This window comes from Pristiophorus japonicus, chromosome 18, assembly GCF_044704955.1.
Source record: "Pristiophorus japonicus isolate sPriJap1 chromosome 18, sPriJap1.hap1, whole genome shotgun sequence".
In the NCBI taxonomy this organism is placed as follows: domain Eukaryota; kingdom Metazoa; phylum Chordata; class Chondrichthyes; family Pristiophoridae; genus Pristiophorus; species Pristiophorus japonicus.
The window spans coordinates 32,063,608-32,079,605 of NC_091994.1; the positions used below are offsets into that span (position 1 = coordinate 32,063,608).

The 15,998-nt window shown below is 45.7% G+C and overlaps 1 protein-coding gene across 1 annotated transcript in view; it reads left to right on the top strand.

Moving 5' to 3' along the window:
- Positions 1–15,998, top strand: part of myo1f (myosin IF) — a 210,045-nt gene that overhangs the window by 158,135 nt on the left and 35,912 nt on the right. The window contains exons 16-18 of the mRNA XM_070859819.1: positions 3,043–3,124; positions 12,004–12,110; positions 13,964–14,062. Of these exons, the coding sequence (XP_070715920.1) occupies positions 3,043–3,124; positions 12,004–12,110; positions 13,964–14,062 (288 nt within the window). The remainder of the gene's footprint in view (positions 1–3,042; positions 3,125–12,003; positions 12,111–13,963; positions 14,063–15,998) is intronic.

The following is a 15,998-nucleotide window of genomic DNA, read 5'->3' on the forward strand; positions in this document are numbered from 1 at the left end:
TATAGTCGATGTATTCACCGAGCACCTTTCACGACTTCAGGACCCCCAAAGTGATTTACAACCAATGAAGTACTTTTTTAGTCACTGTTGTAATGTAAGAAACAGGGCAGTCAAACTGTGTACATCAAGGTCCGACCAACAGCAATGTGATAAGTGATAATGACCGGATAATCAGTAGTAGTGATGTTGATTGAGGACTAAATGTTGGCCAGAACAATAAAACTTGCAATTACATAGCCACTCCTCCCATTTATTTGGACAGCAGCTGCTGCTGCCATTTACAGCTCCTGTGGACCCATCTTTTGTGTCTTTACTTGTCTCACTACTACCCTCATTTGCCTTGCATCATCATTGCTGTTGTCATTCAATCACTCCTCCCTTCCATCTCATCACAGACCTTCCCCTTTATTCTTTCCTCCCCTCCTCCCTTTCCCTGGCTCGGCACTTGCTTAAAAACTGTTACAGCTCTAACATTTTCCAATTCTGACGAAAGGTCAGTGAACAGAAATGTTAGGTTGGATTTTAGCACAATGGAGAGGTTGGGGTTGGGTCAGAGGTTAAAATTTTTAAAATCTCAAACTCGACCCCAACTCGCCCACTTCTGGGTTTAACAAGGGGCAGGCAGCCAACCCACTCCCACGAGGTGGGTGGGCAATTTAAATATTTTAATGAGACTGGAAGCCTCTGATTAAACAGGTTTTACAGGTTTGACTGAGGCCTGCCGGGTTTCCCAGGCCTCAAGAAACCCGGCAGCTGAAGGGAGGCAAGGACAGCTTCGGGGAGAAGTTAAGTGACTTAACAGCACTGCTTGTGGGCCAGGAGGAGCAGGAGTACTTCCCCCCCAACCCCAAAAGCTCACCCACCATTAAAACGCCACCCCCATACAAACCCCCCCTGGGGTCAGGATTGGACCCTCCCCGGGATTGTGTATGTATGTGTGTGTGTGGGTGTGTGCCTCTCTCTCCCTCCGCCTACCCCTTGGTCAGGGATCGGACCTACCTGCTCCTACAGTCTGCTCCAGACTTATCCTTCCTGATGACTGGAAACCAAGCCTGTCAATCAGGCTGACTTCCGGGTGGGGAACCTATCCAGGACAAAAGATCCAAGCCCGTCCGAAACTTCGCCAATGCAACCCGCCCCGTTAATATCCAGGCTGTTTGCTTGGATCTCCACAACTCAAGCAAATTTTCAAAGTACCCTGTACCATTTTTTGTCAACAATTGCTAATGAGTTAATCCTTCCCATTGGTTCAGAAATTGTCTTTATAACCTCTCACACTTTCTATTCTATCAAGCTCCCTTTTCAATTTCCCACAGTAAAAACAGTACTTCCTGCAAGGGGAAGAATTAAAACCTTATTTGGTGTTCTGGCAAAAAACCCAATTCTTGAAATAGATCCTTGTATTCTACATACATGAGCTATACACTGTGTCACTTTAAACCTTTCAACACAATTAGAAATGACAACTTCTTATTGTGATGTGTATAAGTGAAGCTCACAACACACATTCCTTTCACAGGTATGCCTACTCCCGAGTATAATATCACTTTTACCTTCACCCACTGCAGTTTAGTTCACACTTGTAATTGTTTGTAATCTTGTTCAAACACGATATTCACTTATGATCCTCTATGCAGTTCAAATGTTATCACTGTTTCTTTCACTGCTAATGATACCATGCTCTTTCATATCCTTGTTTTTTAAGTGCGACAGCCACATAAAATTGCTGAAGTGACTTTCCTTCCCTAACATGCACGTGATTTTGCGTACTCTGTGAATTGCAACACCTTGAACAGTGGTTATATTTTTGCCATATTTTATACAAGCTGTTCAGCGTTTCAGTATATGTTGCATTCCACACTATCCACATAACTTTCCTTACTCCAGCTTTAATCACTTTTTATAATTTTTATTAATCACTTTTTATCAAGTGATTGTTGGAAATGTTCCCATTTCAGGCCCCCAATGTCAGCACCAAGTGCTCTTATGTCAGGAATAGCACAGCCAGATACAGAGTAAATCTATCTTTACTTGGCCCCAACAATGTGTCTCAGCTCCAATTTCAAGACCACCTCCTTCTACACCAGTGTTACTTTTTTTTTCTCTTTCACACACTAGGCATCTGTAGCCTCTCAATGAATTTGCCAATTAATCGCGGTGTTGTGCTGTAAGCCCATGCCCACTAGAAAATGAATTGAGACTGCCCCAGGTTGTTTCCCGTGTGCCTCTCAGAGCTAGCTGACTGAGGAGACTTTAATCCCAGCAGTCTGAGATGGATTTGAAGCCAGGCCTCAGAAATGAAATGCCAGTGCCCCTGATTTAATGGAATATCTTTAAATCACATAGTCAAACTAACATTTATTGAAGCAGGTGAACGTCTATAAATGTTCATAATGTATCATTATAAAAAATAGGACTCCTTCTCTTCGGAAACATTTTGCTCACTTCATTCTTTGTTAAACAAGCACAGTTAGTGCTACTTGCCTGAGAATATTTTCTTGAGCTCCCTGATGGCTCAGTGAGTATCACCTGGTACGGCACTAACTCACACAGATCAGGAAGATCACAGGTTCAAACCCTGGCCTGTGTGTTCTTGGCCAGAGGGCAGTGGAACATTGAAAATGATCTCCATGTCCCTGGGTAAAGCAAGAAAAATCAGCCAGGATTCTAACTGGAAGACAGCGTGTGTGTACATAGGCCAGTTGAGGATCGAATAAGGATCAGTTCTGATGGCCCCTCCAAGAATGAACAGCCTGCCAACAGACATTGGCAGAATGGCCGCATTAGCAAGGTTAAAAGCATTTTTGTAACTGTGCCCCAATGAGTCACTGACTTCAGAGTAAAAAGAAAGAAAATTGGAGGAGGGAGTGAGATTTTTTTCCTTGCCTGTGCAGAGATCCACATCCCGTGCACTACACCTGTGCTCAGTCATACTGCTCAGAAAAAAAGTGACAAATTCCAGTAGTTGCATATGCCTGGTTTAACTTAACTAATGGTACAATGGAAGAGTATGCCTGTCTGATCTGTTGATTCTTTTTCCAGCTCCTTCTTTCAAACACTTTTTCCAGAAAATCTACAAAATGAGAAGAAAGGCAGGCCGACTACAGTAAGCATGAAGATTAAGGTACAGTCAAAGTTTTTCCATTTTTCATGTGTTAAGAGTCAATGATGTTTTACATCCCGTTGGACTTGGCAGAGAGTTTAATAAGGCTACGCATTGTTGCTGGCCGAGAGCTAGATTAAGCCATTCAGGCCTCCCTTGGACTCTGAAACAATGCTATTTCCTGAATGCTGTGATTGCGATACCTACTAATATTGTTTATTCCTTGAGTGGCATTTTCCGTACATTACAACAGAGGCTACACTTTAAAAGTACTTCATTGCCTGTGAAGTGCTTTAGGAAGTCCCAAGGATGTGAAAAGTGTAGTATAAATACAAGTTCATTCTTTCCTTATCTTAGTGAGCCACCTAGTGGTACAGACACTCCAGCCCTATATAGCATTTTCTTCCTCTTTGCAGGACATTTTTCTACAGTAAAGACGTTATGACCTAGAATTTGCGGTCAGCTTCGCCAGCAAAGGCAGTCGCCACTGGCCCCTAAGAAAGCTGCACACAAAGATCTCACGATTTCTGTGGTGAGAGATTTGTCGTTCTCGAAGTCAAAGTCAGATCAGTGTAGAATAGTGGGGAATTCCTAGTGCGAGCTGCTGTGACATCACCAAGCTGTCTGAGCAGCCAATCACAATGCAGAATTCCCACAGACAGGGAACCAGGAAGTGAAGCCGTTGCTTTTATCTCAACTTTTAAAAAATGTTACAGAGAGCAAAACAAAGATTGGGGCTCTCACATGAGGGAAAAAGTAAACCTCGAATAAATATCAACAAACTTATTAAAAATATAATTTCTTTTTAAAGCTTCTTAAAAATTGCAATTTTCATCATTTTGGAGAAATTTGGCACTCCACAAAATTAAAATGAGTGTTTCAGGACCATAACGTGTCAATACGCTGTTAAAACCCCCGTTGCACCTAATCCAACAAAGCCTAATTTTTAATGGGGTATTTAACAGCGATATTACCGCGGAAAAGCCCAAGTTTTTATCAGTTTAACTGATTTCCCTGATTACACTGACGGCGGCTATAAGGGGCTGGAAATAGGGCTGGGCCACAGCGCAGCCAGTATCGGAGCAGTGAACGACTGAAACTGACCGCAACTTCAGGATGTAGCACATGCTCATCCTAAAGCTGTTAGTTCACTGTTATTATTCACCACAGATTCTGGGCCAATATATAAATGCAAATTATAAGTAACCCCGAGATTTAATTTGTTGAAAAAAATATATAGACAGTAGATTGTACTCAATAATTACTTGACCAGGTAAGATAGGTATTTGGGCATCAAAAACTTTGAATGATTGTCTGAAGGGAATTTATTCTTACTGATTAATTTAAGGCTTGCTTTCGAGAATAGACTGCATCTCTTGTTCCCATGTCCATTGAAAATGGAAAACAGTGACTTTCAACATAATGGAGTAGAAATTGCAGTCGGAGCCCTCTGACCTGCAAAAAATCTACGAGTTTACCTGGTGGTCCGGGAGGTACAGAGATTTGCGGTCCTGGGCCTCTCTGGGTACCCGCGGGTAGAGGCCCACATATCCTGGGGGTGCATGCAGTTCACAAGTGCCCCTGGTATCATGTGGGCTTTCCCAACCAATAAAAGACAGAGGATCCCATTCATATTTATGGGGAGTTCTGTCAGGAGAATTCTTGACAGATCGCAAGTTCCGGGTTTCAGCGCAAGCGCAGCGCATGCCTAAACCTGGAACTTGCGGGGCCCCTACTGGTGCGGGCACACATTGTGTGCACACCTTGTATGCGCGCACCTTGTGTGCACACCTTGTATGTGCACACCATACCTTGTTTGTGCACACCACACCTTGTTTGTGCACACCACACCTTGTATGTGCACACCACACCTCGTATGTGCACACCACACCTTGTATGTGCACACCACACCTTGTATGTGCACACCACACCTTGTATGTGCACACCACACCTTGTATGTGCACACCACACCTCGTATGTGCACACCACACCTTGTATGTGCACACCACACCTCGTATGTGCACACCACACCTTGTATGCGCACATTATGTGCACACCTCGTATGCGCACCTTGTATGCGTCGGTCGGGGTCGCAAATTCAGCCCCAATATTTATTAATTTCTCTCTTTGAGGTGTTGGAGGATAAGACTGACTATTTGGACGTGGACAAAGTTAAACCGCATTTAATTCAATACTGATTTGTTCCTCCTTAGTGCTATGCTTAAAGAAAGAGGAACTTACGCCTGTCCCTTTCAGCTTTTAAAAACAATCTCCATCAGACATCATCTTCATATCTAATGATCTGTACATTTATGATTAAAAAGACTCGTAGAAATACACTTCTGTAGATATAGTTCAATATTCTCAGTACAGACTAATTGTAAACTACCTGTAAAAACATCCCTAAATTTTGATGTAAAACTACACAAATCAGAAAGTTCTTGGTAATAGAGATCCGAATACTCTTTAACCTAGAAAATTGTTTTTTTTGGCATGTTCAACATTTTTACTGAGAATTACCACATGATGAGCAAAGTGTAGCTGATAACAATCGCTGATGACTCAGAATGGGTGGGTGCAGAGCAACACCTAAAGCTGAACTGACATGTAAAGTGCGCACAGCAGCAAGTGAACATGAGCTTTTCATGGCCCAGGAAATTAAACTAAAATAAAACAGTTTGCATCATTGTAAGGAAGCTGCTGTGGTGCATGCTGTGGATTGTCCTTGTTGCTCGTCCACTGGCAGTGGTGTGGGTGACATCTCATGCTCTTCTTCAGTTTCCTCCGTGTCTATGCTGAACCTTTTCTTTACTTGGTCCAAGTGTTTGCGGCATATCTGCCCATTGTTTAGTCTGACCACTATGACCTTATTCCCTTCTTTGCCAATTACTGTGCCCTCAAGCCACTTGGGTCCCAAAGCGTGGTTAAGAACAAATACTGGGTCATCTATTTCTATACACCTCCCCCTTGAGTTTCGATCATGGAACTCGGTTTGGGACTGGCGCTTACCCTCAACAATGTCTGCCAGGGCTGGGTGAATGAGGGACAGCCGCGTTTTAAGCGTGTGTTTCATGAGGAGTTCCGCTGGCGGGACTCCCGTGAGCGAGTGGGGGCGGGACCTGTAGGCCAGCAGGAGGCTCGATAGGCGGTTCTGAAGGGAAGGTCCTTGGATGCGTAGCATGCCCTGTTTTATGACTTGGACCGCCTGTTCCGCCTGGCCATTGGAAGTCGGCTTGAACGGCGCTGTCCGGACGTGTTTGATACCATTGCCCGCCATAAACTCCTGGAATTCCTGGCTGGTGAAACACGGCCCATTGTCACTGACCAGGATGTCCGGCAAGCCGTGGGTTGCAAAAATCGTACGCAGACTCTCCACGGTGATGGATGTCATGCACGAGTTTAATATGATGCACTCGATCCATTTCGAGTATGCATCGACAATGATCAGGAACATTTTCCCCATGAACGAGCCCTACGTGAATACATGGCCATGGCTTGGTGGGCCAAGGCCCCAGGCTGAGTGGGGCCTCCCAAGGGGCATTGCCCAGCTGGGCACACGTCGTGCACCTGCGAACCCAGTGTTCCAGGTCTGAGTCAATCCCCGGCCACCATACATGTGACCGGGCAATGGCCTTCATTAACACGATGGCAGGGTGCTCGCTGTGGAGTTCCCTGATGAACGCTTCCCTGCCTTTCTGGGACATGACTACCCAGCTGCCCCATAGCAGGCAGTCGACTTGGATGGAGAGTTCATCCATCCGTCTCTGAAACGGTCTGACTTCCTTGGGGCACGCCCTGTGTGCGGGCGCCCAATCCCCAGTCAGGACACATTTCTTTATCATGGATAGGAGGGGGTCTCTGTTGGTCCAGAGTTTGATCTGGCGGGCTGTGATGGGGGAGCCTGTGGTGTCAAAAGCCTCAACGGCCATGACCATCTCAGCGCTTTGCTCCACTGCCCCCTCGGTGGTGACCAGTGAGAGCCTGCAGAGCGCAATTTTCGGTGCCTGGCCAGTGCCGTATGGTGTAGTCATACGCAGCCAGCGTGAGAGCCCATCACTGTATGCGAGCTGACGCATTGGCATTGACAGCCTTGCTGTTGGACAACAGGGATGTTAACGGCTTGTGGTCCATCTCTAACTCGAACCTTCTACCGAAAAGGTACTGGTGCATCTTTTTCACACCGTAAACACAAGCGAGCGCTTCCTTTTCGACCATGTGGTATCTACGCTCTGCCTGGGAGAGTGACCTGGAGGCATAAGCCACCGGTTGGAGTCGGCCGTCGTCATTACCCTGCTGCAACACACACCCAATCCCATAGGATGATGCATCGCACGTTAAAACCAGCTTTTTACAGGGGTCATACAAAGTCAACAGTTTGTTAGAACACAGCAGGTTCCTCGCCTTATTGAAAGTCCATTCTTGACAGTCCCCCCAAAGCCATTCACAACCTTTACGCAGGAGCATGTGTAACGGCTCCAACAATGTGCTTAAGTTCAGCAGAAAGTTCCCGAAGTAGTTCAAAAATCCCAGGAATGATCGCAACTCCGACGTGTTGCCGGGCCTGGGCGGATCGCCTCCGTTTTTGATTCAGTGGGTCGGATCCCATCTGCGGCAACCCTCCTGCCCAAAAACTCGACCTCTGGGACCAAAAACACACACTTGGCCTTTTTCAGCCGCAAGCCTAACCGGTCCAGTCGGCGTAGCACCTCCTCCAGGTTGTGGAGGTGTTCCTCGGTGTCTCGACCCGTTATAAGGATGTCGTCTTGGAATACGATTGTTCCAGGAATGGATTTGAGCAAGCTTTCCATGTTTCTCTGAAAGATAGCTGCCGCCGAACGAATGCCAAACGGACACCTGTTGTAGATAAATAATCCCTGGTGCGTCGTGATGGTGGTCAGAAGCTTGGATTCTTCAGCCAGTTTCTGAGTCATGTAGGCCGAAGTGAGGTCCAGCTTCGTGAACAGCTTGCCACCTGCCAGCGTGGCAAAAAGGTCCTCCGCTCTCGGGAGCGGGTATTGGTCTTGCAGCGACACTCGGTTGATGGTGGCTTTGCAGTCGCCACAAATCCTGACCGAGCCATCTGCTTTAAGGACAGGAACGATGGTACTTGCCCAGTCGCTGAATTCAACGGCTGAGATTATGCCCTCTCTGAGCAGCCTGTCCAATTCACTTTCAATTTTCTCACACATCACATACGGCACCGCTCTGGCTTTGTGGTGCACTGGTCTGGCGTCCGGAGTGATGCGTATCACTACTTTAGTGACCTTGAACGTTCCGACACCAGGTTGAAACAGTGACCCGAATTTTTGTAGGACCTGTGAGCATGAACTTCGCTCCACAGGTGAAATGGTGTGCACATCCCCCCCATTTCCAATTCATCTCGGCTAGCCAACTCCTCCCCAAGAGCGCGGGGCCATTTCCCGGGACGATCCAGAGTGGAAGCCGGTTCTGTGATCCATTATGTGTTACCAAGTTTGCACTGCCTAGCACTGGGATGATCTCTTTGGTGTACATCCGTGGCTGCATGTCAATGCGTTCCAGTTTGGGCCTGCTAGTTCTGTGTGGCCATAGTCTCTCAAATTGTTGGGCGCTCATGAATGACTAGCTAGCTCCCATATCCAGCTCCATGTGCACCGGGGTGCCATTAAATAAAACTTTCATCATCATGGATGGCATTTTAGTGTATGAGCTGTGAACGTCAGCCACGTGAACCCGCTGAACTTCAGCATCCATGGCTTTTCCCCAGGCATCATCCTGCATTGCAGACCCTTTGTCTGGTTCCTCTGTCTCACAGATTAGCCTCGCCACAGCCTTTTTGCACATCCTGGCCAAGTGTCCACTGACGTTACAAATCCTACAGGTATATTGCTGGAACCGGCAGCTTTTCGCAGTATGTCTACTCCCACATCTCCAGCATGGGCTAAGATTGTTGTTAACAAAGGGACTGTTACCAGGCATTCCTCTATGAATGCCCATTTGGTTGTTCCTAAGCACTCTGATGGTGGGTGTTAATGGTCCCATCACGGGACGCATTGTTCCTCGTGATGGCGTGAATTGCCGATCCCCTTTCCATTGTCCCTGTTGCGGGCCCACCCTAGAGTCTGTTGCTGCCTGGGCGGTTTCGAAATGCCCTTGCCTGCCTGCGGGGTCCCTAGCCGCGTTCACAATGTTAACTCCCTGGTCCATCGCCACGTTGGGACCAGGGCTGCGCGCGTAAATTAGCTTGGTCTCCTCTTCGCCTGCCATGAAGGTCTGAGCTATTAACGCCGCCCCTTCTAAAGTCAAGTTCTTGGCCTCTATGAGCATGATTAATGCCCTAATAAAAAAGTCCCTTAACATCTCCCCCCTGCAGGCGTCTGTGAACTTACAGAGACTGCCCAAGCGCCGCAGGTCCGCAACGAAGTCCGAGATGTATTGTCCCTCCCGACGCCGGTGTGTGTAGAACCGGTGCTGGGCCATGTGTACGCTACTCGCTGGCTTGAGATGCTCACTGATCAGTTGGCTGAGCTCGTCAAAGGACTTGTCCGCTGGCTTTTGGGGTGCGAGCAGGTCTTTCATCAGCGCATACGTCTGTGGTCCGCAGCTGGTCAGTAGATGTGCCCTCCGCTTGTCAGCTGCTGTCGCTCCCAGCCAATCCTTCATGACAAAACTCTGCTGGAGTCTTTCCATGAAGTTGTCCCAGTCTTCACCCACACAGTAATGTTCCTCTGTGCTACCAGTGGCCATCCTCGGGGTTCGGTGATTCCAGTTTCTCGTCGCCAAATGTGGTGTCCCTGCACCGTACTACAAACTCACACAAGGCATGTACTGCAGACACAGTCACTACGTGACCTTAACCTTTATTCCCAGGACCAAGGTGTGCTGACCTTGGGTGGGACCTCCCCTTTTATACCTGGAAACCCAGGTGAGGAGTGTCTCCCACAAGTTCATCCCCTGTGGTCAGGGTGTGTATTTCTAGGATGTAAGTACAGTGTACAGGAGCTGCATGAAGGTTACAGTTACATGAAGATTACCATTGCAAAATGGTTACATACATGACATCGAGTCGCCATTGGATGTGATTGTTACATTGGTCTAGATGGCAGAGGAGTTACCCCCGGTGTCCTGACCAATATTTATCCCTCAATCAACATAACAAAAACAGATTATCTGGTCATTATCACATTGCTGTTTGTGGGAGCTTCCTGTGCACAAATTCAGTGCCGCGTTTCCCACATTACAACAGTGACTACACTCCAGAAGTACTTCATTGACTGTAAAGTGCTTTGGGACGTCCGGTGGTCGTGAAAGGCGCTATATTAATTTATTTCATAACTAACTGATCCTTACAGCTACAAGGGAATCACTGGCATCCCAGGCAGCAAAGTGAGTGTCTGGTGCTGCTTTGGGGTTGCCATCTTCATCATCCTCCTACTCCTCTTCCTCTTCCTCCTCCTCTTCCTTCTCCTCCTCCTCGAATTCATCCGCAGATGATGTGTGCTCAGCGCCTTGTTCCTTCTGCTCCTCCATTCCTGGCTGCTGTGCAGTGTTGCACAGAGCGCAACACTGACACATCTGGCTGTCATATGGCATTCACTATGTCACTCATGGGCTTCATTGGTTGGCTTTCTCATGGGTGTCTTCAGCCAAGTTTGTCTCCTAGCAGCCACCGCTTACGTCTGATTCCAGGTCCATAGAGCTTGGGGAGCTTGGACTGTGGCAAGATGAAAGCATCTTGCAGCTCCCCGGGAACCTGGCGTGCACCTGCATAAACCTTTTCTTGTGGTTGCACACCAGCTGAATATTAATGGAATGCGAACCTTTGCGGTTTACGAATACTTCTGGTTGATCTGGGGAGAGCCTCTCACCACAAGTATTCAACAGACTTTTTCCCAGTGGCAGGTAAGAAAGCAGCTGTGGGCACCGAGTGTTTATTGCTGTATTTGCCTATCTTTTAATGAGCCCCATGAATTGCCGTTCTCTTCTTGCTTTGGCGAGTTTCAAGAAGCCCGGGAAACCCATGCTTGCAGCGTTAAATTTAAATGCCGGTTGAAATATTGCTGCAATTCAGTGATTTAAATATTCTAATCGCTAACCCGCCTCTCCGGAGGGGTTTCGCACACGCAGCTGAACGTGCCCGAGTTAATCCCGCAACATTGGAGCCAGCTCCCGGACATTTTTGCCGGCTTTAACCCCGCCCACAACCAAAGCCCTGTTATATCTGCAAACTTAGCTCATTTTTAACACCTTATGTACTGTGATTGAATTAAAATAGCCAATACTAAGCTAAATCTTAGACAGAAATGGTTCATTTTCATCATATACCTGATCTGCAGAAAAGTGCATCGAGCAAACCTGTACATTCAGGCTAGCAAAAAATACATCTAATTTAATCAAATGCGTATAGTCTTCACTAGCTCCTGGAGCGATAAACTGGTTGCCTCTCTCAGGCTATGCAAAGATCGAGCTGTAGTGCAAGCACGTGTTTGAAGCAAAATAGTTTGTGTCATGTTTGATTTCTGCATAGGAACGTCTGAAACTGTATGCAGAAAAATCACTAATACATAGCAAAATACTGCGGATGCTGAAAATCTGAATTAAAAACAGAAAATGGTGGAAATACTCAGCAGCTCAGGCAGCATCTGTGGAGAGAGAAACAGAGTTAACGTTTCAGGTCGATGACCCTTCGTCAGACTGTTCTAATCAAAGGTCATTGACCTGAAACGTTAAATCTGTTTCTCTCTCCAAGATGCTGCCTGACCTGCTGAGTATTTCCAGCATTTTGTTTTTATTGCAGAAAAATCACTTCTGCTTCCTTATTTGGAAGAATTTTGCTTTCCTTTCACGTGGAATCCAAAGGGTTAATAATCATGGGTATAATTTAAATTTGTTAATATATTTGTATCTTTTCTCTGATTTAGAAACAAGCAAATGACCTGGTAAGCAGGTTAATGAAGTGCACTCCACATTATATTCGCTGCATTAAACCCAATGAGACTAAGAGACCCAAAGATTGGGAGGAGAGCAGGTAAGTTTTTATTGGTTTTATTTGGCCTGTCATTAGGAACAACCTTCTTGTCTTGTAGCCATTTCAAAATGTTTTCCCCCTCACTGAAAAGCTTTGGGCTATTATGAGACATCTCCATGTAGAAACTGGTTGACAACGGGAAGTGGATAATTGCAGGGGAACCTCACATTTCTTTGCACAGGACATCAGTTGAGCTATATGTAACTTTACTCCATGCTACTGGCTTGACTCTTTATATTATCTGAAATGGACGAGTGAGCCGCACAGTTGTAAAATCAGAGCAACTAGGGATGGGAAAAATGTCCCACATGCTGGGAATAAACGTTAAGAAAAATCCCTACAAAATTACACGAGCAGCAGCTACATTGAACAAATGAGTGATTCAATTGCAAACTATTGCATCTTTCCCAAAACTTTTCAGCAGGTTACGCTGAAGTCGAATCTCATCATTTCACTTATGTGCTTATTGCCATTCTTGGGCTGGCAACTAAAAATAAAATCTCGGCAAATGCATTTTTTCAAAACTCAAAACACAGTCCCAGGCTCCAATTCTGCTCAGTAGTACCATATCAGTGATATTTGGTTACAGTGATCTTCAGCTTATCAATTATGTGATATTTTCAACATCAATGAATACAAGTGATCAATCATATGATCATTAAATGAGGAAAATTAGCCTTTGCAGTTTTTAAAGAGTGTTTTGCATATATCTTTAATTGCAATTTTCCACGTTTAAATTTCTTTCACGGTTCAAAGCTCATGGTCTGGAGTATCCTCTGCTTTTGCACCCGGCTATATACATGATTTGGGCACAAACCAATTACGTGGCTTAAAAGATTGCGGACTTTTGGGCATAAATGAGTTACCTGCGTAACTGCAATACGCCCAAGTCTCCTCAATCTTTTACATCTGTCCATCAAACTAATCTACGCCCACAAAACTGGCACTCCAAGCCCCATAGGTCCGTGCGAACAAATGCTTCTACAGTACTCATCATCATAGGCGGTCCCTCCAACGAGGATGACTTGCTTCCACATGAGTTCACAGATGTTTATGGTATAGTGTCTACCTTCATTGGGTTGCAGAGATGCAAGCAGTTACTGTTTATTCCACACAGGTCTAATGTGCCTATGTTGTGGTTAGGTGGACATGCACTCATATATTTCACAGTGAGTTTTGCTACTGACCACATCGCTCAGAAGGAATAACTGGTTATCGCTGTGCAACAAGTGAGGGCTCAAATCCTCAGACCATGTCTGTCACTTGTCCAACGATTAACTGATGATTAGTCGCCTTACGAGCAAGCTGATGCCTGCAAATGTGTGTGTGCCTCTTGATGGGAGATTGAAACTAAGTCAATCTGCTGTGACACACACTGCAATCTGATACCTAAGCTAAGAAAGTTTGCAGTATTCCAAGAACATGTTGATGACTGACTAGCTAATGAAGGACTTGTCACTGGAAGCTACGATTCTTCTCACTTGGTTCCAGGTTAACCTGATAACCAATATCCTGAAAGGAAGGCTAATAGACAAGCAGTGGAGGCTTACCAGTGCTCTGTGCTGGTAAGCTGCATAATTTTAACCAAGTAAACACCATTGGATCACCCATGTACATTTGGGGGTTCATGGACTTTACCATTGCCAACTTGTTAGCTTATCTGGGCTTAGGTAAGTGGGGTGTGTCCCTATGAGCAGCTCAACAGATACACTATTTATGTGGATTTTTCAGTACTTCACTTTGAATCCTTTATGGCAAGTCCAGATGTATCAGTCACCAGTCTGAAAGTTTCACTCTCTGGCCGAGGTAATTATATTATTTCTGATCTCTGTTTTCATACCCAAATCTTTCAGAGTGAAGCATCAGGTTGAATATCTGGGACTGAAAGAAAACATTCGAGTCCGACGAGCAGGGTTTGCTTACCGAAGAGCTTTCCCAAAATTCATCCAGAGGTACCTTTCGCATTCTCGGCCGCTCTCAGTGGCAGTTACAGAGCGACTATTTCCATCGCTGTCAGTCTTCAAAATCAAACTTAATATGAATTGTGATTTTGTTCAAAAGAAAAAGAAAGATTTACATTCATATAGCGCCTTTCATGACCACCAGATGTCTCAAAGCGCTTTACAGCCAAAGAAGTACTTTTTGAAGTGTAATCACTGTTGTAATGTGGGTTCATCATCTTTTTGCATTATTATTAGGGTTGCCAATTCTGGTTGGGCCTATTCCTGATGGTTTCATCACATGACCTCCCACCTCCAACTCAACAACAACAACTTTTATTTATATAGCGCTTTTAACATAGTGAAATGTCCCAAGGTGCTTCACAGGAGTATTATGAGACAAAAAATTTGACACCAAGCCACAGAAGGAGAAATTAGAGCAGGTGACCAAAAGCTTGGTCAAAGAGGTAGGTTTTAAGGAGCGTCTTGAAGGAGGAAAGAAAGCGAGAGAAACAGAGAGGTTTAGGCAGGGAATTCCAGAGCTTAAGGCCTAGACAACAGAAGACCGGCCACCAATGGTTCAGCAATTATAATCAGGAATGCTTAAGAAGGCAGATCTAGAGGAGCGCAGACATATTGGGGGTTGTGGAGCTGAAGGAGGTTATAGAGATAGGGAGATGCAAGGTCATGAAGGGATTCGAAAACATGGATGAGGATTTTGAAATCGAGGCGTTGCTTAACCTGGAGCCAATGTAGGTCAGCGAGCACTTGGTGCGAGTCAGGACAAGGATCACCTCTAGTATATTTAGGTTACAATGTGGGAGGCCAGCCAGGAGTGCGTTGGAATAATCACGTCTAGATGTAACATAGGCATGGATGAGGGCTTCAGCAGTGGATGAGCTGAGACAAGGGCGGAGACAGGCGATGTTATGGAGGTGAAATAGGCGGTCTTAGTTATGCTGCGGATATGTGGTCGAAAACTCATTTCAGGGTTAAATATGACACCAAGGTTATGAACAGTGTGGTTCGGCCTCAGACACAAGTTGGGAAGAGGGATGGAGTCAGTGGCTAGGGAACAGAGTTTGTGGCAGGGAACAAAGACAATGAATATTCGGTCTTCCAAATATTCAAGTGGAAAAAATTTCTGCTCATCCAGAACTGGGTGTCAAAAAAGCAGTCTTGACAATTTAGAGACTGTAGAGGGGTTGAGGGAAGTGGTGGAGAGGTGGAGCTTTGTGATATCAGCGTACATGTGGAAACTGACACTTTGTTTTCGGATGATATTGCCAAGGAGCAACATGTAGATGAGAAATAGGAGGGGGCCAAGGATAGAGCCTTGGGGGACACCAGAGGTAACGATGCGGGGGTGGGAAGAGAAGCTGTTGCGGGTGATTCTCTGGCTACGATTAGATAGATAAGAATGGAACCAGGCGAGTGCAGTCCCACCCAGCTGGACGACGGTGGAGAGGCATTGGAGAAGGATAGAGTGGTCAACCGTGTCAAAGGCTGCAGATAAGTCAAGAAAGACAAGGAGGGATAGTTTGCCCAGTCAGTTTTTTTTTTTCCCCTGTCTTCAATATTTTTATAACTAATAAAGAAAAGTGTTCAAAAAAACCTTTTTTGAACGACTCTGTGATTTTTCTCCCGGATTGCTCTCCAGGCGAATAATCTTTCATTCCTGGAGACTCCAGGACAATCCTGTGTTGGCAACCTTCGTTATTATCCATTGATTTGTTTTGCATATCTTTGGTTAAATGGTGAGAGTTGTTGACAGTGAGAACTATGACTTGAAGCAGCTACTGATTCTGACAGTCCATCATATTATCATCATAGGCAGTCCCTCGGAATCGAGGAAGATTTGCTTCCACTCTTAGCATGAGTCCTTAGGTGGCTGTACAGGGTAAAATGAGAACCACAGTCTCTGTCACAGGTGGGACAAACAGTCGTC